Source organism: Chiloscyllium punctatum, chromosome 9 (assembly GCF_047496795.1).
Source record: "Chiloscyllium punctatum isolate Juve2018m chromosome 9, sChiPun1.3, whole genome shotgun sequence".
NCBI lineage: Eukaryota > Metazoa > Chordata > Chondrichthyes > Orectolobiformes > Hemiscylliidae > Chiloscyllium > Chiloscyllium punctatum.
The window spans coordinates 125,406,854-125,432,485 of NC_092747.1; the positions used below are offsets into that span (position 1 = coordinate 125,406,854).

General features: G+C 39.2%; 1 protein-coding gene across 5 annotated transcripts in view; it reads left to right on the plus strand.

Annotated features, from left to right (window-relative positions):
- The window catches only part of tdrd3 (tudor domain containing 3), a 135,564-nt gene that overhangs the window by 105,188 nt on the left and 4,744 nt on the right, over window positions 1-25,632 (plus strand). For 4 of the 5 annotated variants that reach the window (XM_072578190.1, XM_072578188.1, XM_072578191.1 and 1 more), the window contains one exon: window positions 15,941-16,065. In XM_072578190.1, the coding sequence (XP_072434291.1) occupies window positions 15,941-16,060 (120 nt within the window). In that variant the 3' untranslated portion in view covers window positions 16,061-16,065. Of the gene's footprint in view, window positions 1-7,257; window positions 7,458-15,940; window positions 16,066-25,632 lie in introns of those variants that run through there. The other variant, XM_072578192.1, reaches the window with a different exon arrangement.

The following is a 25,632-nucleotide window of genomic DNA, read 5'->3' on the forward strand; positions in this document are numbered from 1 at the left end:
TATCCGTCTATGCCTGCATCCAAGTCATTTATAAAAATGATAAACAGCAGTGGTCCCAAAACAGATCCTTGTGGCACACTACTCGTAACTAGATTTCAGGCTGAATATTTTCCATCAACCACCACTCATTGTCTTCTTACAGAAAGCAGTTTCTAATCCAAACTGCTAAATCACCTTCAATCGCATGCCTCTGCATTTTCTCCAATAGCCTACCATTTGAAACCTTATCAAAGGTTTTACTGAAGTCCATGTACATCATGTCAACTGCCTTCCCTCTTCCACATACTTGGTCACCTTCTCAAACTCAATGAGTTTGTGAGACACGACCTGCCCTTGACGAAACCATGTTGACTTTCTCCAATCAAATTGTTGCTTGCTAGGTGATTATAAATCCTATCTCTTACAATCCTTTCCAAAATGTTTGCTACAACAAGCGTAAGGCTCACTGGTCTATAATTACTTGGGTCATCTCTGCTGCCATTCTTGATCAAGGGCACAACATTTGCAATCCTCCAGTCCTCTGGTGCTAAATCTATAGACAATGAGAACTCAAAGATCAAGGCCAAAGCCTCTGCTATCTCTTCCCCTAGCTTCCAAGAAAATCCTCTGATAAATCCCATTTGGTCCAGGGGAGTTATCTACTTTCACACCTTCTAAAATTCACACCTCCTCCTTACTAACCTCAATCCTTTCAAGTCTAATAGCCTGTCTCTCAGTCTTCTCTAATTTGTTTAGCACCTCCGATCTCCACAGGATCCACACACAACTTCCCACTTCTGTCTTTGACTGGCCCTGTTCCTACCCTAGTCATCCTTCTATTCCTCACATGCCTATAGAAAGCTTTAGGGTTCTTCTTTATTCTACCTACTAAAGACTGTTCGTGAACCCTCCTTGCTCCTCTTAACGCTCTCTCTCTCTCTCTCTCTCTCTCTCTCTCTCTCTCTCTAAATCCTTCCTAGCTAATCTGTAACTCTCCACTGCCTCATCTGAACCATCTCGTCTCACCATCACCTAAGCCTCTGTCTTAACAAGAGGTACAATTTCTTTAGTAAGCCATGGTTTCGATACCTTATCACTTCCTACCTGCCTGACAAGGACATACCTATCAAGGACACGTAATATCTGAACCTTAAACCAGCTCCACCTTTCAATTGTCTCCATCCCTGCATTTTGCTTACCATTCTATGCCTCCTAAGCCATCCCTAATGGCATTATTATTGCCCTTCCTCCATCTATAATTCTTGCCCTGTGGCATGTACCTAGCCCTTTCCATCGCCAAACTAAACGTAACCGAATTATGGTTACTCTCTCCAAAGTGCTCACCAACCACTAAATCAAACACCTGGCCTGGTTCATTACCAAGTACCAGATCCAGTGTGGCCTCCCCTTGTCAGCCCTTCGATATACTGTGTCAGGAAACCCTCCTGTACACATTGGACAGAAACTGATCCATCTGACGTACTTGAGTTATAGCATTTCCAGTCAGTGTTGGGAACTTAAAGTCCCCCATAATGAGCACCCTGTTCTTTTCACTCCTGCCCAGAATAGTTATGCCGATCTTCTCTTCCACCTCCCTGGAACTTTAAAGAGGCCTATATATTAAAAAAAAACTCCCAGCAGTGTGATCCCTCCTCTCCTATTTCTAACCTCAGCCCATACCACCACTGTGGATGAGTACAGAGGAACCTCTATTATCCGAATACCAATTATCTGGAAATCTGATTATCTGAAGGAGATCTCCAGGTCCTGACAGAAGCATTACGTCAAAAGACGTGTTTCCAACAGTGATCGCGTCTTTTGTTTACAGTGATTAAACAGGCACCGTCTCCAAATGACTGACATCCTTGCCCTATCTTTCTCGCTATACTTTTCCTGGGGTTCTACACAGGTGTACCCCAAACCCCCCCTTCCCCAGATAATTTCTCCAACATTGTCCTGTACAGGGCAAACGTGGAACCTGTCAAAAAGTTGTGTGTGCTATTTGGCGACTCACCCTACAAAATCAGCAGCAGCATTCTTGTTGGTGTCCAGTCTGGCTATTCCGAAGAGGGAATGGTGGTGGACAGATGGGCAGTGTTGGACGGGGTTGGGGGGCGGGGGCAGTGTTGGACGGGGTTGGGGGGCGGGGGCAGTGTTGGACGGGGTTGGGGGGCGGGCATTGTTGGAAGGTGTTTGGGTGGGTGGGCAATATTGGGGGCTGGGTCTCACGCACTGTGTGGTGCTGCTAGTCTTCTGAACGGGGCGCAGACTTTAAAAACTGAGCGCCAGAGGAAAGTCATTTAATCGATTAACCGAATAATCGATTATCCAAACAAAATAGTGCCCGCCCATCTCGTTTGGATAATCGAGGTTCCCCTGTACTTGTTAAGAGCTCTTTCAGCCACTATTATACACTCCTTGACTAAGAAAGCCACACACCCCCCTCTTTTATCGCTTTCCGTGTTCTTAATGGAAGATCTCAACCCTGGAACCTGCAAGATCCGTTCCTAACCCTGCTCTATGAAATGGCTACAGCGTCAAAGTCCCAGGTACCTATGCTTGCTGCAAGCTCACCTACCTTATTCCGTTGAAGTAGACACACTTCAAACTAGCTTGCTGTCTGCCAGTACACTCCTGTGACTGTGAAATCCTGTCCGTGTCCTCCCTACTCTCATCCTCCTGTGCACTGGCACTACACCACAGGTTCCATCACTCTGCTGACTTGAATTCTATCTATGGCATTTTTAAAGGCCTACTACTGGCCGGAGGTCCCTTTACCTGCAAACAAACTACTCCAATCAACCCCTCCAAGCTCCCGTCTAATTCCATCAAAATTTGCCTTGCCTCTGTTTAGAAGTTGACCAGTTTTGTCCCTCTCCATAACTGTTTTAAAATTAGTCGAACTATCGTCACTGGTCCCCAAAGTGCTGCACCACTGTCATCTCTGTCACTTGTCCTGACCTATTTCCCAAGAGTAGGTCAAGTTTTGCTCCTTCCCAGGTAGGACCCTCTATACTGAGGAAACTTTCCTGAACGCACTTAACAAATTCTGCTTCATCTAAGCCCTTAATGCTATGGCAGTCCCAGTCTATGTTAGGAAAATTAAAATTCTCTAATATGACAGCCCTCTTGATCCTGCAAGCCTCCACAGTCTCCCTGCCGATTTGTTCCTCAAATTCCCATTGACTATTTGTGGGCCATAGTACAACTCCAGTAACAACATCATCTCCTTCCTTACTTACTACTTAGTTCCACCCACAAAGCCTCACTGGATGATCCTTCAGTTATTTCATCTCTGACTACTGCTATGATACTCACTTTAGTCAAAAATGTAATTCCCCCTCCCCTCCTTCAATCACTTTTGTCCTGCCCGAAGTACTTGTACCCTGGCACCTTAAGCTGCCGTGTCCCTCCCTTAGCCATGTTTCTGTAATGGCTGTAACATCCTCGTCCCACGTAGCTATCCACAGCCCGAGTTCATTGGCCTTACCATCAGCCCTCTTGCATTGAAATAAATGTAATTTCATCCAACAGACATTCCTTGCTCCTAGTCATGTTCCAGCCTGACATGTCTCTTCCCTTTACTATTTCTGATTACGGTAATTCCTCCAGCCTCTCACTTGCCTCCTTGATGTTGAGAATCCCACCCCCTGCCAATCTAGTTTGAACCCTCCCTTGCAGCAGTAGCAAACCTGGTCGCCGACATATTGGTCCTCCTCCAAATTAATTTTTTTTTATCGTCTTCTCTTATACTTCAGGCCTTTCCAATAAAATGGGTATGATTGAAAGACAGGAATTAATGGGATTCAGGATGCAGTGCTGGAGGTTCCATAGCTATGACTTCATCTATAGGTGGAAGATACTTTCAACCTTTTGTGGAGGTTGATTGCTGCAGGGTGGTTGAGCAAACTGACAATGCCATTGTCATGTGGAAAGCTATTTAAATAGGGAAGTGAAAGAGTTTGAAGGGTCAGTATCCAAATTAAAAGTCAGAACCTGAAAGGATATAATCTCAGAATTCTTAGTCTTGCCACTTATCTATCATTATGATATGGAAGAAGCCTTCGGCCTGTTGTGTCTGCCACCAAAACTACACTAAATCTGCAATAGTCCCACTTCCAGTATTAGGCTGCTAGCCTTCAATTTTATGACACTTCAGGTGCTCATCCAAATACCTCTTTCAAGGCTGAGGCTATTTGCCTCAACTACATTCCCAAGCAGTACATGCCAGACCCTCTACCTGCCTCAGGTGAAAACAGTTTTCCTCAAAACCTCTAAATCTCTTGCATATTACCTTGAAAGTATGCCCCCTTGTTATTGACCTTTCAACTAAGGGGGCAGCTGTTTGCTATCCACCCAGTTCATGCACCTCATTCAGGGCCCTTTCTCAATTTTCTCTGCTCCAAAGAAAGCAATTCTAGCTTATCCAGCCCCTCTTCATAACTGGCAATATCTCACAAGCAATGCAATGTTATAGGGAATTAGATCCTAGAAATTCATCAGCTTTTTGTTTCAAATTTCTCTAATTTTGAATTCCTCATATATACTCGACCCTTGATTGGATTTTATTTCTTGTATCTAACAAACTATTTTCCCTTGTGCTGGCAAATGGGACTAAGTTCTGGGATATCTGGATGGTATGGACGAGCTGAACCGAAGGGTCTCTTTCCATGCTGTACATCTCTGACTCTATGATAATTTCTCATGTTTCTGGCTTAAGGGACCAAAGTATTTACTTCAACCACTGTGTCATGACATTTTCTGGGGCACTGGGCCTACCTTCACCCCAGCTCCACTACTGTCCCATTTATTTGTCCACCCCCAAGGCTCCCAGCCTCATTCCTGATGAAGGGATTTTGCCCGAAACATTGATTTTTCCTGCTCCAAGGATGCTGCCTGATCTCCTGTGCTTTTCCAGCACCACATTCTCTACTCTAATCTCCAGCATCTGCAGTCCTAACTTTCACAAACAATAAGGGACCCACCTCTGATACCTGTGGAAGTCGTATAGACAGCCTTCTGCTACTAAGCTAATTTTGGATCTCACTTGCAAAGTTACCCTGGATCCCACGTTCTTTTGCTACCTTTATTGTTCTCCCATGTGGACTTTGTGAATGGCTTTTAAATTCATTTAAACTACATTAGCTGCACAAACCAAATCAACATACTTGGTTACAACTTTGAAAGATTCAGCCAGGTTTGTTCAGAATGACCTCCCTCTGATAAAGCCATGCAGACTACCCCGATGAAATCTTCCTTCGTTTGGCATATGATAGAGCAAATATGATGCACGTGGTGCAGCCTGGTGTTGAAGGGAAAGGTTTTGATGAGCTGTTGCAAAGCAAATAAGTAATCCTGAGGATTTGGCATGTTTCAGAAACGAGCAACTGGTGATCAATTTGTTAAAGACTGGAAAAAATAGAGTCAGTGTAAATGGGCTAGGAATAGCAAAACCGATTCTAAAGCTTTTACAAGTATCGATGGGGGAGAAACATGAGAAATCATCATGAGAAATGAAGAAAGAGAAAATAATTTGTTAGATACTGGAAATAGAATCCAATCAAGGGTTGGGTGGGTATGAGGAATTTAAATTGTTTCCTACTTAGAAAAACTTGAAAGGAAAAGCTGATGAATTTCCTACCTGATTCCCTACAATCGTGCATCGCTCATCAGGGATTTAGGTTTGAAGAATAAACGGTTGAATTTTCCATAGGAATGATGCACTCATTTTATGTTGATCTGTATGACTTGTCAATCATACTTATCAACGTGTGAACGCCCTCTTGTGCATTATGGCTGACGTTTTTAAAAAAAAAATTCTACGGCCACAAGAATTAATTTTAATGTATTTTCTGCTTCTCCTCCTGCATTAATTACTGTTATTGGGTTGCAGCTCTTCACATGATATGCTGCGAAGCTTAAAACAGAAGGGACTGCAGATGTTGGAAACCAAAACAAGAAATTGCTGGAGAACTCCACAGATCAAACATCACCTGAGGTGAGAAATCAGAATTAATGTTTTGGGTCGAGTGACCCTCATTCTGATTTCTTTCCACAGATGCTGAGTTTTTCCAGAAATTTCTATTTTGGACACTTATTGATCAAGGCCATTGCAGCAGAGTATGATCCTTTCTTTACGTGATGTCAATGTACACCAACTCTACATCGCAAGGCACCTGTGTGGTGCAGTTGAGGGTGTAGATTCTAGTTTACTTAAATTGCTCTTAATTTTTAAAAGATTTTTCTTACCTATTTCTCTGAATTTACATTGAAAGACACATTCCTCGCTTTAAGCAAATATAAGAAATTCACAACACCTGTCTCCTTTTCTAAATATATGCCAATACCTGACTCATTTATTGTTTGCATTTTCAAATTACTAGTCATCAACTTAAATTTTACGTGCTCGTGTGACATATTCGTGGACCTGACTCTCTTGTCAGGCACATCACGTGGCAACAGCACCAAATGGTTTTAGAATATGGAGAATTGGTGACTGAGCTCACCATTTTCTGACTTGTGTTTCCTGCAAGTTAGCTTTGCCAAAGAAATATTTCTGCTTTAATTGACCCTTTATCTGCTTTTTCAAGCTTGTGACTCTGTTTCGTGTATTTTACTTTGTTACTTAGTGGTGTGAATATAGAAATATCTTTAACCCTTGTTGCACACTAATACACTAATTGCTATTAAGAAAAGCAACACACGACTGACTGAAGAGAATAACATTTTGGGATATAATAATTATAAATATAATTAGAGATAATTGTTGATTTTGTAACCATTGCTGTAAAGTGACGGTATGGATTCTGATGTTCAGTGGGACATATCAGTGGTTCTAATTGTAATGCTGCAACACCTGAATAAAATGTAAAATCTATTATTCAGTCATGGCATTTTATTTCTAATTTGATGTGAAGTTCAACCTAAGTTTACAACTAACAGCAAAATAGTTCATTTCTGGTCATGCTTATAATGAACAGAGTTTAAGTATCTTGCATGCTAATTGTGAATAATTCATTCAAAGTTATGCATAGTATTCATTTTGCTGGCCCCCAAGACGTTGTAGTATAGGTGGTTTGCCAGCTAACACTTTTCAGCCTTTAAAGTGTGGAACTGATTTGTCAAAATCTACCAGTTGCTCACTGCATGAGCTTCAATATTGGACTAAATCACAATGAGTATAGAATTACATTTATTTCATTTTGGTTTCATTCAGTAAGCTAGTTGCACAGAACTAGCTATAACAGGTAACATTTTATTTTATTCACCATATTATAGAATGTCCTATTGGAGTGAAGGACCCCCCCTATTGTTCGACCATATCGGAATGTGCACCGACGATTGCAGCCTTTAAGAGATGACCCAGTTTCGCAACACAGCATGATTGCTCTTTAAAATAAAAGCTCGAATCATAAACAGTGAAAAATGTATTAAAATGTATTATCTGCAATAAAAGTTTTATACATTTTGTCACAACCTTTTCAGTTTTGCTGCAGTTTATCTTGTGTGTCTGGTAATATACAATTGTACACATCACCAAGACAGTTAAAGAATCATTACCCTGGAAAATGTGGCTGTTATGTATGATTTGATAAAATGTAGTCACATGAACTCTCGCTCTCTCTCGCTCTCTCTCGCTCTCTCGCGCTCTCTCGCGCTCTCTCGCGCTCTCTCTCGCTCTCTCTCGCTCTCTCTCGCTCTCTCGCGCTCTCTCTCTCGCTCTCTCTCGCTCTCTCTCGCTCTCTCGCGCTCTCTTGCGCTCTCTCTCGCGCTCTCTCTCTCGCTCTCTCTCGCTCTCTCATATATCCCACGCTTACTTTCCATCTCTTCTCTCTTCCTCCCCCCAACACCTTCCTCCAATCATAGAGATGTACAACATGGAAGCAGACCCTTCGGTTCATGCCGACCAGATATCCCAACCCAATCTAGTCCCACCTGCCAGCACCCAGCCCATATCCCTCCAAACCCTTCCCATTCATATACCCATCCAAATGCCTCTTAAATGTTGCAATTGTACCAGCCTCTGGCAGCTCATTCCCAATCACTTTAGAAACATACATAATTTTGCTATTCATTTGGATGATTGATCTGGAATTTAACTTCACTGTTCATCAAATAGACCTTTGGCCTATATACTTTACTCAAAACGTATCAACCTTTTTTAAAAACTTACATTTGGTTTAGCATCAGTTGTTGCAGCAAAATATTGCAAATGCCTGCCATTCTGAAAAAATGATCTGGAATGTCGCCCGTGGCAGGCAGACTCCAATTTTTACATTGCCCACCATCCCGAAATGATTTTCATCCGTCCAGATGTTCAGTACTCCTCATTATGTTGATTACCCGTCTATTAACTCCCAAAGCCCTCTCTTTGCCTCGCTTTCCTTCTACCCCTCTGTCTTTCCCTCTCTCAACCCTCCCTATCTCACCCTCCCCCTCCAAGCCCACCCCCTCTCAGTTGATTTTAGCGTGAAGGAAGAAAATTTAAAGGTCTTTATTATAAGTTGTCTAGTTAATTCGTTTAGGAAGTTATCAGCTAGGATGGTTCCATTTTCAGCTGGCACCTTCATGTCCAACTTTACAATACTTAATGTTTTTTAATACTTTTATCTGACCCATCAAAATTAATTTGCGGAGCATAATTTGGCATTCAAACAAGAACTTGTCTATTTGACTGTTTTATACGTGATGTAGTTTTCACATCAGCTGAGCCATTCATGGAGAAGACCTTCATAATCCTTAATTAGGAAAGAATAGTAGAATTTAGGACTTTGTTTTAGATTACAGATTGTAAATTGGAATTGATTTCTTGAAGATTTTTTAACAAGCTGCTTTGTGAATAATTTTAGTACAGTCTGATTGGATAAAACATGTATATGAAAGCTATTTCAAACAAGGAATGCTTGTAGGTGGCTTAACTATTCTACACCTATAATTACTGTTTCTAATTTTCCAACTGGCCAGCAAGCATTGCCTCGCTGTAATTACTGAACGGAATCACCGCTCCCAAACTGTACCCTGGAACATAAACGAAAATGGACTGCAGGCTTCCTGATAGACAAGCTCAATGAGCTTGTTTCTTCTGACATGTTCTTTCTGCTATTAGAGTAGTTATTCATGTAAGGTTACTCTGCAAAGGCATTTACAGGACAAGTGACACAAAGTAGGGGGTAAATAATGCTTTAAGATTGGTCTGACTGAAACAGAAACTTTGGAGTTTTGAGGAAAGTAAATGCAAGGTTATACTTTAAGTATGGTATATCTAACTAAAAAGTAAATCTTTTCTTCCCAACAACTTTTTCCAGATTTCAAATTGTACTCATTGCATATTTTTAGGGATACATATATTTGGTTGCAATTCTTGGGGGTTCAAAAGTATTCAACTTGTTTACAACATTAATAGTTGCACCAGCCACCGAATAAATGTGTTTGCAATGCACAATGGTAAAGTTTAAATTTAATATTTGGATGTTTTTAATTTGAGAAATTATTCATATGTGGAATTCCAAGATCCAGTATTTAATTTGTAATTAATTGCATTTATTCCTTTAATTGGACGTTGCAAATGATTAAGGCTAACTTGAAGTGTTCTCCAAAGCAAAATTAGAATGTTCAGATGACTATTCATTCAGTTTGCATTTGGTTCAGGTTCAGTGATTTCCTAAATGATTCTGACTATATACTGCTGGGGGAAACAAAACTGTTTTGAAAGTTTTTGTCTTGTCCTCGCCCAGACAATTCACAAGATCCCTACCCTAAAGGTAAACCAGTTGTGTTGATTGGTTAGACTGTGGACTCTTAATTCATAGAGTCATGTCATTGAGAATGTATCAGTTAATAAATGGCATTTAACTACCAAGCTTATTTAAATTTTAAACCATGGATAAAAGCAAATTACTGCGGATGCTGGAATCTGAAACCAAATGAGAAAATGCTGGAAAATCTCAGCAGATCTGGCAGCATCTGTAAGGAGAGAAAAGAGCTGACGTTTCGAGTCTTAACTGACCCTTTGATAAAGGCTCTTTTCTCTCCTTACAGATGCTGCCAGACCTGCTGAGATTTTCCAGCATTTTTTCATTTGGTTTTAAACTTTAAACCAATTTGATTCTGACTGGCCAGGGCATTGCCCTAAGATTTGTGCCAATGAATGGCTGTTTTGAAATGGGCATACTGCAAGTCCATGTTCTTCCTCTTTACAAAGAACAGGGTACCGTGTACTGTTATATGCAGCTTCCAAAACACACACACACACACACACACACACACACACGCCACACTGTTGGCCAGACATGCCCAAAACTCAACTCAACATAATTTTTGCGCACTCAGGATTTTGTAGCAAATATTATTCAATCGCAGAATCACGTCTAATGTTGGACACTGAATTATGCAAGTACAGTTGATTGGAAATTGTTAGTACCTTGCTTGTGGGAGCTGGCAAAGCATGTGTTGTTTGACATGATCTGATAGTCTTAAGAACATGAGGCTGCATAACTACTATTACACTGGACATTTGCTTGTTCAATTCTGTGGTTTGGAAAGTGCCCTATCAGTCAATTTCACTGATATAAAATTTTTAAATGCTTTGTTAACTGTCAGTTGTCATTGAATGGCAACATCTCTACCAATTAAAATTCACTTCTCAACAATTCTCCTGTCGTTACAATATAAATGTTTTCCCTTACATGGATATTTTTGCAAATTGTTCTGATAGTAGATGAAAAGTTTCAAGAAATGGTCTTTTTTTCAGCAGTAATTAAGTTCTGCATTATCAAATGGCTATTATATTTCTACTGCGTTGAGCCCCAATCACTTGGGAAAGATCAGACTCCTGAGCAATTGTAAAAGAAAAAATAAGCAAAATATAAAACAATCTTTCTGCATTTTAAATACACCTTATCTTCTGTTAACAATATTTGTTTAAAGTGTCTGCACTCTGTACGCAGTATAATCATAATTATGTTGAATTCAATTTGTGCTAAACTATATAAAAGAGCTGAAAGAACTGCGGATGCTGAAAATCAGAAACCAAAACTGAAATTGCTGGAACATTTCAGCAGGTCTGAAGAAGGGTCATTTTACTTAAAACGCTAACTGTGCTTTTTCTCTGCAGATGCTACCAGGTCTGCTGAGATTTTCCAGCAATTTGTTTTTGTACTGAATTCTATTTGAGCTTTAACTTTGGTTCTCCAAAATTTTCATAGCATTTTTAGAAGTGGTCATTAATCATTAACCATCAGTTTTGAAATGAAATATTTCAAAAACAATCTATCTCCCTTTAATCAATATGGCTGTTCTCTATATTTTTGTATCTCTATTCTGCATCCATTAAAACTAAGCAGTTCTACAACCTTGTCCTTCTCCAATGTCTAGTAGCATTAAGATTATAAAATCTCTTTCTCTCAATTCTGGCTTTCCCAAGTTCTCAAAACTGAAAGAACTTGATCTTCCTCCTCCTTGCTGTCCTTAGTGATTAAATATTGCAAAGATTAAAAATGTAATTATGATCCATTTTAAACTTTAGTGTATCCATTTGTTATGGACTTTGGCACTTCAGGGTTTTTTTCCTCAGTTTCAGGGGCATGCTGAACACAAATGAGAGAAAAGGAAACTAACAACTCAAGTTCCAGTTTCACTAAATCTCCAGTTTTCTCCAATCATACTGGATTCTCCAGAATGTCACGTTGCCCAAAACCAAATGTGGTGGCTTGAACCCGCTATCACTTTTTGTTTTTTCAGGTGATTCACCAATCCGTTGTTAATTGGAATAGATGCAGCAGTTCATTTATGCATTGTTCTGTGGTAAATATTGTGTTGATTTCTTGGTTAGTCTTTAATAATGGATTATTTTTCTAACTACTTAGGATTTTGTTAAGATATTAACCTGTTTGGAAGCAGTTATTAATAGTGCAAATGCAGAGCAGTGCTGAGTGCTGTCATTGATTCTGCTTTTCACACTGGTCTAGTATTGAACTGTTTGAACAGCCTTAACATTGCCTCATTGGCAGAATGATATTCCATAACAATGTGTGTAGTGTCAGCATTGTGCAGAATCCAGTATGACTGAAGAAGGCTGTCATTTTAGTAAAGCCAGAATCTGAGTTGTCATGCATTCAGCGCTTTCACTAATCTTGACTTGTTGATCCTGACCCTCTCTCTTTGAACTCTTCCAAAGATGAACGATGCTATAAATAAGTAATTACTGAGTATGTATTAGAAACTTAAAGACTTAAGAACTCGAGGAAATCAGATAAGTGGTTGCCAAATTTTGACTTGGTCCTAGTTTACCTCAACGCAGAAGATTGTTTTCTTCTCACTTCTGACTGCACCCCACTGTTGTAAGAATAGACCAAGTTGTGCTGTTCAGGAGTACAGTCATGCCATCTCAAGAGACAACTTTACATTCTTTTTATTAAGTAAAAATAGGCGTATGTTCTCTCCTGTCGAGACCATCGATGTCTGTAAGGTGTGTCGATTTTAATTTACAGCTGTTTCTAGATGTTGCGTGTCTTTTTATCTGTGAATATGTTATAAATGTCCACATTTTCCAATCACTCTTAACTTTTCTACACCTGGCACTTCTTAGGAAATGTGTTGAGATTTAGCTTATTATATTGTGAAGTTCCTTTCCAAAAAGCTAAAAACCAAACTGTCTGTGATGAGTCATTTGTATTTTAGAATAAAAATAGAAGATCTTGAAAATGTCTAATGGGCTCCTCAGCACTGGAAGGAATAACGTGGAGTCCCAGCATACAAAGGGAAGAACCTGATATACTGCTGTGCTGCATTAAGACATAATGGGGTGTGCATGTTTACATCGATATCACTCCACTGTATTAACAAGATTCTGTTTGAATAGATTTTGAAGGAAGTATTATAATGTCATTTAGTAAAGTCATAATTAAGTATAGTCCATGCAGGTCCATTAGACATGATAAATTTGTTTTTTTTTGTGCTTGACTGGCACTGCTCCACACTGGGTGTGGGGCATGACAAAGAGGCAGATCTTCAAGAATTATTACCACTCTTAAAGGGAATGAGCTCATGCCGGTATCATTTTGCACCACACTCTGGCCTTTTGGAAAACTGAACTCACCAACCGCTAACATTCATGTATATTTTTGAGTGTCTCTTATCTAAATTTGTAGAATGCTATTTGGTTGCACTTATCATGTTGAATGTTTATGTATATGTTGGCTCTCTATTATTAACTGCAGTGTCTTGGTTGGAATAATGACCATGAGCATTAGGTGACTGCTGCAGCAACAAGAAACAAAAGTTTCCCATATCAATTCAGCAAACTTTTACAGGTTGCTAATATTAAACTTTATTGTCTGTATAATGCAAAAATGTGCCATCATGGAAGTATCCATTAAATGTAGAATTAAGAATAGGAATCAAATGCATTGGAGTAGGGTTTTTCTGTGGGTTTGCTTAATTAGTGCAGAGGAAGGGAAATCTCGCCAGAGGATGTCCCACTGCTTACAGAATTCAGCATTTTTTGTTTGTTTTCTAATTTTAATGGCAAGAAGTTTCTGTAGCAGGCATTCAATCAATCGGCTCTCCTGTACTTCCTACATAGAACTCTTCATATGCAGCTTGAAACATGAAAAGTGCAAAATAGGAGCGGGAGAAGGCCAGTTGACATCAGGGACTCTTCTTCCATTTAATAAAATCATAGCTGATCTGAAATCCACTTCCTGTTTATCCCCTCTTACCATTTGTGACTCCCTTGCCAACTAACCTGTTTAGCTAAACCCTAAAATTATTAGATGATTCTGACAGCACTGTTCTCTGGGAGCAAAGACCATAAATCAGTAACCCTCTGAGAGAAAATAAAATCTTCCTCTCTATCTTAACTTGAAGATCCCTAATTTTTAAATAATTGCTCTAGTTTTTGTCTTTTCCACAAGAAAAAAATATTGTTTCAGTATCCACCCTTGTCAAGTCCCCTCAGGATCTTAGATGTTAAAAAACGACCACCACTCATTCTTCAAAATATAAGTGCACACAAGTCTGACCGATCCAACCTTTCCTGTATTGAAAGGATTATCTCTTGAGGAATCAATCATGTTAACATTTTCCAAAATGCTGAACAGCCAAAAGTAGATTTGGTTGTTATTTTCCAAATAATAATTGAATATATGAGAAAGAAACATTTGCAGGGCCATGACCAAAAAAATAAGAGAATGTAGGTAATTAATTACCTCTTTTCGAGACTTTGGCATGATGAGCTGAATGTCCTGTTGTATAATGGTTGCACCTTAAGCTTGATTGCCATTTGAGACAATGCAAATAAAGATCCATTCCAGAATGTGGCTAGTGCGATCTGCACTAAGGAGAGCCATATATTTAAGTTTGCTGTTGACTCCACGTGCCATATCTCTGTCTGCACCTTCCTGGCAGCTGTAATATTGTATCCTGAATCCTGTACTGTTACCCTGATGCACTTGTATAGTACAATCTGCCTGTAAAGCACATATGACAACACTGCAGTGTACCCTGATACATGTGACAATATGAAATTACATTCTGAAGCATATCTGGGAGTAGAAAGAGTCACTGATTGAACTGAGTGGGCAAAACTGGGTTAAATGGCGATTAGTTATGGGAAAGGTGAGATTATACACTTTACACACAAGATAAATTGATATTTTTGAAATGGCAAGTGGCTAGGAGGAACTGAGAAATTTAGGGGTTCATGTATAAAAATCACTGAAGACAAATATTCAGATATTTTACTAAGATTAGAGGGTTTGAGTCAAAGTGTGACGTTGAAAAAACATGGCAAGTCAGGCAGCATCCAAGGAGCGGGAGGGTCAATGTTTCGGGCATAAGCCCTTCATCAGGATTAGAGGCTGGGACGTAATTCACTGGAGTGTTAGAGGCTGAATGATCGTATAGAGGTTTATAAAATAATAAGAGGCAACGATAAGGTGAACAGTCAAGGTCTTTTCCTCAGGGTAGGGGAGTCCAAGGCATAGATTTACAGTGAGAGGGGAAAGATTTATAAGGGGCAAGTTTTTCTCACAGCTTGGTGGATGTATGGAATGAGCTGCTGTAGGAAGTGGTAGAGATGGATACAATTGCAACAAGTGAAAGGTCAATGAGTAAGCATGCGAATAGGAAGGGTATTGAGGAATATGGGTCAAATGCGGGAAAATGGGATTAGTTCAGTTTAGGAAACCTGGTCAGCATAGACAAGTTGAGCTGAAGGACCTGTTTCCATGCTGTATGAATTTACGACTCAATAATTCATAACAGGAGGGGAGCTATTATGGCACAATGGTAGTATGCTTACTTTTGACCCAGGTTCGAGGTTTAAGTCCAAACTGCTCCTGATGTATCTCCTAACATTATCTTTCACAGTTTCAACCTGTCCAGACAATTCAGGTGGAGTTTTCACAATTTACATTGTTAGCTGTCTGTCATGAGTTACAAGACCTAGTAGATAGATGGAATTAAGAACAGGCCAGCCATAATTAATTAAAAAGCAGGAGAGGCTAAATAGATGTCCCCTGTTCCAAACTGAATACACAACTGCAGTATATAGAACAGAATAAACTTTGACCTGTTAGAAACTATTCAGATTTAGGATGGGGAAAAGTAACACTATTCTTAATTGTGTATGTTTTTCTGAATATGTATTTTGTTTTATTTGCAAATTATGTTTAACTGTGTGTGTGTGTGTGTGTGCCAATGCGAGCTGAGTTCTATTTGTATTACTGATTGCAGATTTTTCCCTTAAAAGAAGGAACCTATTTTAATTCATGAAAATTGACACCATTTGCTTGCTCCCTTTTTACTTATTAGAAAGAGAAGACTTGGAAATGCTGTTTTTGGAATTGTGCCCAAGTCTCATGAAGACCTTTAAATATAAGCAATGCCATACTTGTGATTTAAAAATCTGTATTGTTATATGGTTTTGAAGTTTCATTGCATTTTTAAATATATGCAACAGGAAGAGGAGGAAGAATCATTTGAGGGAACGTTAGAATTTTGTCGAGGTGGTGATGGACAACCGAGGCGTTCAGCAAGACCTACCCAACGGTATTATCAACCCCCTGGAGCAAGAAAGTGATGCAGGTAAATAACTGTTATTAGCAATCCATATTTAGTTAACAGACTTAATTAGAAGCCTCTATTCCTGATGAAGGGCTTTTGCCCAAAATGTAGATTTTCCCGCTCCTCGGATGCTTTTCCTGCCGTGCTTTTCCAGCACCACTCTAATCTAGACTCCTTATTTAGAAGGAGCCAACTGGAATATGCAAGCACAGACAAACCAGTTGAATTTCTGCAGAATGTAGCAAATGATTTTATTAGGGTTACTTATGATCCAAGATTAGATGTGCACAACAGTTTTAAGAAGATTGCCATCTTTTGTTAAGCAGCTTGAATGGTGTTTGTTAGGATCTTGGTTTATAAGTAATTTCAGCACAGTACTGTAACAATCTGCCTTAAAGTTATTGCATTGGCAGTTTTGGTGACAGCATATATGAACTTTGTATCTCACAAAAATTTACAATGCAAAATGCAAAAATGTGACCATATTGATATTTCGCATCTACAATTTAGTATAATTATGGCTAGAAAAACAATTTTGAAAATATTGTAGAGCTAAATTGTACTTTCTCTCTGGTCCAAAGCAGATTCTTGCATCTTGTGGATTGCATTTTGTAAACTGCATACTGTCAATGGAATGCATGCTGCAATCCAAGTATTCCAAACTAAGACTTGTCAAGATTCTGGAGACATCTCATCTATGAGTACAACCCCCTTTTTTGATATCTACAGTTTGAGCAACATAAAACACACTTTGTTCAGGATGTATGTGTTCAACTCTAAAGTATCAATTTTGAGGGCACAAAATTTACAGAATAATAACTGAAAAAAGTGAGTCCAGTTTCTCAGGTTGACATTTATAATGTAAATTAATTCCAATTAACCTTGGATTTTGTTTAGTCAGAATTACTGGATGTATGGGTCCTGTTAACTCTTTTTTTATGTTAAGAGAACTGCAAGATTCCAGAGTATGGCCATTTGAAAGCATAATTATTGCAGTTCTACACTGTAAAGTAGCAGTGCAATAACCAGCAAATTCCTCTTATTTGTGAACCATATGTGAAAGAGCTTTCCAGTCAAGTAAATACTGTAATAGCTTTTCGGGTGTAGTTACTGTTTTTAGAGAAATAGTCACTTTGCATAGATCTGCAAACAGTGAGTTAATTATTAATTTGTCGGGTTTTGTAGCTAATGTTGATTGAAGGATAAATATTTGTCAATGCACTGGGTGACCCAACCCTCTTCAATTAGTGCAACAGCTTCTTTGCCATCGTGGTATTAGTTAACAGTTCCTTCGATAAATAACCTTGGCAATGTAATGCAATGTAATCTAATCTAATCTAATGTAATATCTGCTCAGCCCTGTGTTAAGCCGAGATAATGTTGAAGACTCTGGGTTGATGCTTGAACCTACAACTTTTGAATTCGGGTGGTAGTGAGCCAAGCTGTCTGGAATGCAGTTCCATCCTATAATTTGAAGGAAAATTCCCATGTGAAACCCCTCCATACGTAGGAACAGGAGAAGGCCAGTCAGTCCCTTAAGCCAATTCCACTATTCAATGAGACCATGGTTGATCTATGGCCTAACTCCATTTACCTGCAGTTGTCCCAAAATCCTTACTACCTTTGTTAAACAAAGATGTTTCTATCTCAAATTTTAAATTAACAAACGGTCCAGCATCAACTACCGTTTGTGGAAGAGAGTTCCAAACCTCTACCACTTTGAGTGTCGAAGTGCTTCCCTCCTGAATGATGTAGCGCTAATTCTCAGTCTGTGCCTCGTAGTTCTAGAGTCCCGAACCTGTGGAAATTATTTTTCCAACCTGTCCTTTCCAGTTAATACCTTGTAAACTTCAAACCAATTGCCCTTTAACCATCTAAATTCTAGAGATAATGAGCCTAATTTGTGCAATATCTCCTTACAATTGAACCCCTGATGTCCAGCTGTAAACTCATTCAGACCATATTAAGCAGACTTACAATCGGCTCTTTATTTTGTTGGTGTGAATTATTAATTTTCAGCCTTACAAGGTAGTCACAGAATTGGTTATAATGCCAAATTGAAGGGTGGTGTTCATACAAAATAATTGTTTTCCAAGTTTCTAGCAACAACATTCATAAAATACTTACAGAAGGACAAAGTGAATTGCTGTTTCAAATGAATCCTTCCGCATCTGTTCTGAAGGAGTAACCTGTGGAATGTTGCAAAGACAACACAAATCTCCTTTTAATATGAATCATTGAGTAAATGTGCGAAAAACTCCGATGGTGTCAAGAATCTTCAAAAATGTTGTCTGTGAGCTTATGTAATGTTTTCTGATAAATATCCAAAGTCAAACGAGCTGTATCCAATATCTGAATTTCACCAAAGTGTTATCAGTTGTGAAGTCACGGATTTATATATCTGGGAGTACAGTTCATTTTAACTACAATTTAAAAATGTTAACTAATGGTTTACCTTCACAAAGTGGCAATGAATAAGAACAGTAGTGAACATTCCTGGTGAGAAGGAGACTCATCAGTTGTTTCAAATATTGTTCTCTTTTGCTATCTTGGTTAAGAGAAGTTGCAGTAATTTCAAACATTTGTGTGTTCTGCATTTTCAACCCATTGCATGTACTTCATTCAGAATTATTAATAAATACAAATTGTATGAAGGAAAAATAATTCACCAATCACAACACTTATTACCATAATGATTACAAAATTTCACCATCTTGAATTGGTAATAACGTTCAAACTATGGTGACACAAGCAGATGACAAGGATATCTGAATAAGTGGAATTTTTCTAAAATTCCAGCTCCATATGCTTCAGGGGATAACTTCAGTGTTTCACCAAGTTTATCCTTCCATCACGAGAGCTCAAGCTTGAAAAATAGAAATAGATATCAGTTACTGAGTACAGTGACATACTGCAATTATAGGAGCATAGAATCCTTACACTGTGGAAACAGGCCCTTCAGCCCAACAAGTTAACACTGACCCTCTGAAGTGTAACCCACCCAGATCTATTCCCATACCATATATTTACCCCTAACTAATACACCCAACATACACATCCCTGAACACTATGGGCAATCTAGCATGGCCAATTCACCTAACCTGCACGCCTGAAAGGAAACTGGAGCACCCAAAGGCAACTCGAGCTGATATGCAGAGAATGTGAAAACTCCAAACAGCCGATTTCTTGAGGCTGGAATCGAACCTGGGTCCCTGGCGCTGTGAGGCAGCGATGCTAACCACTAAGCCACCGTGCCGCCCCAAAACTTTATATCTCCGTTTGCTACAGAGTTGTAATACACCTAGAGCACCATGGGCTGCGCTCTCAATCGAGAGGTAACTGCAGGGAAACTTGACCTCTGCGAGAGCGAAGTTGAGAAGCGGGGACCTTCACGGTGACTTCAGCTATTACAGAAATGGAAGGCGACAATTGATGTCACTCAGCATTTCATACCAGTTATCCAGCCAATCAAGCTCACTGAAAGCATCCCCCCAACCCCCCCCCCCCCCGCTCCAACCTATTGTCTGGGCCCGTGACAGAAGTACAATTTTATTTTGTCTTTTCTCGCTTCTACGTTATTATTTAAATGTTTGATTTAGGTCACTCTTATGGGGGAGTTTGATTTATGTCTCTCTTATTGGGGAGTTCTCAATTCCAATATATTTGAGGTGGTTTGTCCTTACCTTGAGATTTAACAAATCTTAGTTGATTGCCTTGAGCTGTTAGATCTATGCTTCCATCTCTCTTAAATCAACTACAAAGGCAAGAGAGGATTAAATCAAGTCTAATCTTATTTCATTGGTTAGGGCAATTGAGGCATTTCTATGACTGTCAACATGATTCCAGGATATGTTGCCTCCTTGGTGCCAGGGTCAAGAATGTCACAGAACATCTACAAGTCTTTTTTTTTAGGGAGCGAATGAACAGCTGGGGCTGTGGTCAATGTTGGTACCAGTGATTTGGGTAGGAGAGGAATGTGGTCCTGCAATCAGAATTTAGGGACCTAAGTAGGAAGTTAGCAAGCAAGAGCAAAAATGATGTAATCTCCACAGTCAATCCTAGTGCCATATGCATGAGAAATAAAAGATTAAAAAAAATGAATGCTTGGCTGGAAGGATAGTGCGGGAGGGAGGACTTTAGATTCCTGGGAAGTCTCCAGGGAAGGTGGCATCTTTACAAACAAGACAGGTTACACCTGAATAAAGCTAGGACTCACTGGAAGCGTTCCAGACTATAGGAAGAAGTCTTGGATAGAATGTGCCAGAGACTGGAGGATTGCTTTGTTTGTTAGACTTTTATCTTCCAGCCAAGAATTTCAAAACTGTTGGCTTCTTTCAAAATGAGCCCTTCGGCAGACTCTTCCATTTAAACAGTGCTTCCTTCATATATCCTGGGAAGGGTTAGTGGGAATTCCTGGAGTTTGAATTGCTGGATGAAAGACCAGGTCCATCCAATTTGTTTTTTTAGCCTCCTGATAATTGCATGACATAATAATGGATTCCAAACTAACCATCAAAATTGATCCCCATTAATGAGTTTCTAACACATTCTGAGATTAGAGAAGGAATACACCAGTGGTGGAAAGCCAAAGTGTAGATCCATCTGTTCCTCCTAAATATGTTGCACTTACCATATGTCATGTTTCACATTACTGAAATGCTGCATCTTCAATATGCAAGTACATCAATTTCTTTTTAAGAAAATGATCTTTCAGATAGATGCCAACTATACAAATTACAGAGTAGTATTTAATTTTGAATTGTTTCTCTTCATTGCATGTACAGTTGGTTCTGATATAACAGGATAGTTCCATTCTCATGGGGGCTAGAGTTATAAGAAAATCGAGCAATAGCCATGCCATTTAAACTAATGGTGCCAAATCAGTACAGATAAGGAAAGTTTACATTCTACAAATGATTTAAATTAACATTAAAACCAATTCGCGTTGAATAGACACGTGTTAAAGCAGAACCGACTGGTACCTGATAAAATGCACAACATTGTATCAAAATAAGCTTGGAATGCAATTGAATTGCAATCCCTTTTTATATATATTTTGGATTTGAAGAAAGAGCCCCATCTCAAACTAGCCAAAATATCTTTTTTTGTCTTAGCATGAATGTCTAGTTATGTTCCCAACAGCTGGCAATAATGGACAAATCAGATCCCAAAGTGATGCTTTCCCAGACAATAAGTTTTCATTTATTGCAATTTAGTTAGCGTAGTAATCAGATCTCACAGATTTTCACAAGAGGCCGGCAGCAATGTACTTTTAGCAAAGGAGCATTAACATCATTGCACCAAAGGTACGGAAAAATCTCAGGCCTAGATATGAGAGAGAGCGCTATCTGGAAAGATCTTATCAGCTGAAAGACAGATTCAACTGTTTTATTCAATCTGTGTCACCTCTCGAATTTTTTATACAACTGACAATGTCACAAGCGTTTCCTTTTGGTGACATTCAGTGCATTTGCCATCTGTGATTCTGTGTCTCCCTGAGATACAGACTAACTCTACCTGTTCTCACTGAACTTAAAGAAAAACCTTTTTTGACAACTTTAGGCTGCTACACATCATATCTGCTCTTATGGGTCTTTTTTTCTGAACTGGACTAGCTGCTGGTCTCTGGCCTCTCACTGACTGTAAAAGCTCAACTTAATAAACACTTCGGCAATTATCTCTGCACAGAGCTTGTCGAGACATTTAACATTCAGGTGTGATTTTTTTTTTGGAAATGCTGTTTGATTCATTGACTGAAACATAAAATGAGTTTAAAAATACTCTCAGAACTAAGCCATAAACTCATTTGCCTCTCCTTGAGAACCCAAGTTCCCAAGTAGTAACAGTATGTGGGGAATGAGGTATGGAAATAATAATGGGGAACCAGGAAATGGTGGAGGATTTGAGTAAATATTTCACAGCAGTCTTCAGGGCAAAAGACATTAACAGAACTCCAAAAATACTATATTAAGGGGTGAAAGGAGGAGCAGAATAAATACAATAATTATCACTGGAGAAAAAGTGAAGGGAAACTAATGGGATTAAAGACTAATAAATCCCCTGGACCTAATCAGACGCATCTTAGGATAGTGAAGGAAGTAGCTACAAGGGTAGCAGATGCATTTCTAGTAAAGGGAATGGGGCTAGTTGGAGAGCTCTCTTGGGAGTCAGTAGAGACACGATAGGCCAAATGGTGTCGTTCTGTAATACAGAATTCTACGATTCTAATCTTCCAGGAATTCTTAGATTCTGGCAAGTACCTGAGCATTGGAAAACTGCCAATGTAACACCTTTTTTAAAAATGGTGAAAATCAAAAAGAAGTAACTTTAGTTAGCTTAACATCTGTTACTGGGAAAATGTTAAGTGTCTGTTATAAATATCAGAACATTTAGTAATTCAATGATTCACCAGAAGGTCTGGCTTCATGCATGGGAAATCATGCCTAACAAATTTACTACAATACTAGAGGAGGTACAAGCAGGATAGATATAAAGGAGAAGCAGTGGATATTTTGATTTTCAGAAGGTGTCTAATAAGGTGTCACACTTCGGGCTACTTAATGAGATAGGCCCCAGATGCTGGAAACACTTCAATGCTGCATTGTCCTGACAGGTTATGTCATAGAGCATGCAGTGGTGTAATGTGCTTCATATTGAGGACATTGGGGAGGGGGAAGCTTTCCTTGTATGTTACAGAACTCACCTATGTCAGATGCTGAAAACTAGACATGATTGGCAGCCCCAGTGACTCTTCATCAGATTCAGAATGATAACTCTGTTTTCTCTCCATGGATGGTGCCAGACTGACTGTGTTTCTCCAGCAGTTCTGTTTTTGTTCCAGTAGATGAGAGCTGGGTGCAGCAGACATCTGTAGAATGTAAATTACTCATTGCTGGTTGTGCCAATATTTTGTTTGTGTAGTAGGGGGTGAAGTAGTTGTGTAGTAGTTTTGGTTACATTTGCTTTTGATGGCTAAATAAAAGTTTATCTTTGCAATTGTCCAACTGCTTGCTTGTCTATAACCATCCTCCACTGGGCAACGATAGGATCCTGGCCTGTAGTGGGCACTGGGGACAGAGCAGCAGTGACTTAGCGCGTGGTCTCTGGCATCTGAGTGAGGGCAGGTAGGCTGTGTAGGTAGGTGATTAGACAGCAATGGGGACAAACAAATGGTGCTGCAAGTGCCAGGAGGTGTTAGCTATGTGCTGTGCGCTGCTGTGCCATACATTGCCAGTGAAGGGTAGCTTCAGAAGAGCAGTGCTTGGCCTTGTGCTAAGTCACATCTTAAAGATGATGCTGGTGCCAGGGATACTTCAGAATATCCAGTGACCAGTTTCTGTGACCACAGTGAGTGGTAGAATTGGGCTAACATCGGATGTTAGAGGCACTATAGGTGTCGGAAAGGTAGTTAATGAGACAAGTTTGAGTCAATATGGTAAGAAATCTTGTAAACCTCATGGAGAGAAACATTGTAAAATTCATCAAAATTGACATTCACCACATGATATTTAAACTTGTATCACGACAGATTGTAGTTTAATTGTTTCTGCTTTTAAAACTGTTAATGGAACTGTGAGAAACTCACTATGAATTCATGACTGCTTGCTGAAAAAGCATTAGCTTCCAATTCAACCTGTTGGACTATAACCTGGTGTTGTGTGATTTTTAATTTTACACCCTAGTCCAACACCAGCATCTCCAAATCATTGCTGGAAAAGGACTTTTACTACAAACTTTCAGGCTGGTTGATGAATTCATTAATTTTTGTTTGAGACCCAGTTACCTTTTTCTTTAATTTTGTATATTTAGCTATGTTTGTTTCCAACAGCACCAGATATCAATTAATATTCAAAATGTTATTTGCAAGACTGTGTCAGTACACTGAGAAAATAGGCATAGTCTCTCCATATTATTTTTGATCAACTGGAGCATCGGAGGCTGAGGGGTGACTTTATAGAGGTTTGCAAAATTATGATGGGCATGGATAGGATAAATAGACAAAGTCTTTTCCCTGGGGTCGGGGAGTCTAGAATGAGAGGGCGTAAATTTAGGGTGAGAGGGGAAAGATATAAAAGAGATTTAAGGGGCAACTTTTTCACACACAGGGTGGTACGTGTATGGAATGAGCTGCCAGAGGAAGTGGTGGAGGCTGGTACAATTACAACATTTAAGAGGCATTTGGATGGGTATAGGAATAGGAAGGGTTTGGAGGGAAATGGGCCGGGCACTGGCAGGTGGGACTAGATTGGATTGGGATATCTGGTCGGCATGGACGGGTTGGACCGAAGGGTCTGTATCGGTGCTATACATCTCTATGGAAAAGTCAAAACTTTAAAAGTACATTAAAAGAAAAAAGACTATAAGAGGTGAATTTTTCAATCAAGGATGCAATGAAATATTCTGCACGTTTTTATATCATGTGAGATAGAGGAGTCAGGATGTCAGACATATGTGCAAAAACTGTAGAGTGGTGTTAGAAGGATAGAGGGAATCTTTTCTGTAATGCATTTCAGAAAACTTCCTTGACCAGTGTATTTTTGTTACAAATGGGAAGGAAGCATTTCGGAATGAGATGCACAGCTGACTCAAATATGTGGGAGGACACTTGAGTGAAAATGATCATCATGTCATAAAGTTTAGATCAGTAATGCAGAGCAATCTCAAGTAGGATTTATACAATTGGTCGATACTCAATTTCAATTAGAAGAGTCAGGCCAGGGTAGAATGGAACCAAATTTGATTGGAATAACTAACTAAATAATAGATGATATTTAAGGAGGAAATGTTGCAGCTTCAGGCTGCATTCATTTCAACATGGTCCAAAGGTAGGAAATTAGAAGCTGGGATTCCTGGGGTAAAAGGGAGGGAGACAGTATGATGGAACAAAAAGGAAGTATGTATGCTCAGTGAATTGTTTGTGAAAACCAGGCCAAATACAATACTTTTTTAAAGGGAAGGGGAGGGAAAAGAAAAATAATATTGATAAAGAATGAGTGTGAGAATGGAAGTGCAGTTATAAAAGAGAACACTAAATGAATATACAGAAATATCAGTGATAAGAGGTACTTGGATTAATACCTTAATGTAACAAAGCTTAAAATCCAGACAAGGAGCATTCCTTTTAAGAAAATGTTAGACAGCATACCACATAAAAATAAGGTTAACAAAATTGTGGCTCATGGAATAAGAGGATCATTTGTTTAAAAATTTGGTTTGAGGTCGAGAAACAGTGAGTCGTAGAAAGTGATTGCTTTTACATCTGGGGAACACTATTATCTACCATCCGAAAGGGTCAACATTAGAATCACTTTTTTGATATTTATATATGACTCATATTACAATATAGAATAACATTTCAAATTGCCGCTGATACTAAACATGGAAATGTGACAGATGATGCCAACTAACCGCTGCAGGTTATAGGCTAGAATAATGGTAAGATGAGTGGCAATGGAATTTAAGACAGAGAGTAGAAGGTGAGATATTTTGGCAGAAACAATAAGGAGAGACAATCTAACCTTAATCACAGAGTTCTTAAAAAGTGTACATGAACAGATGGATGTGTGGTTTGATGGGCATGGATCATTG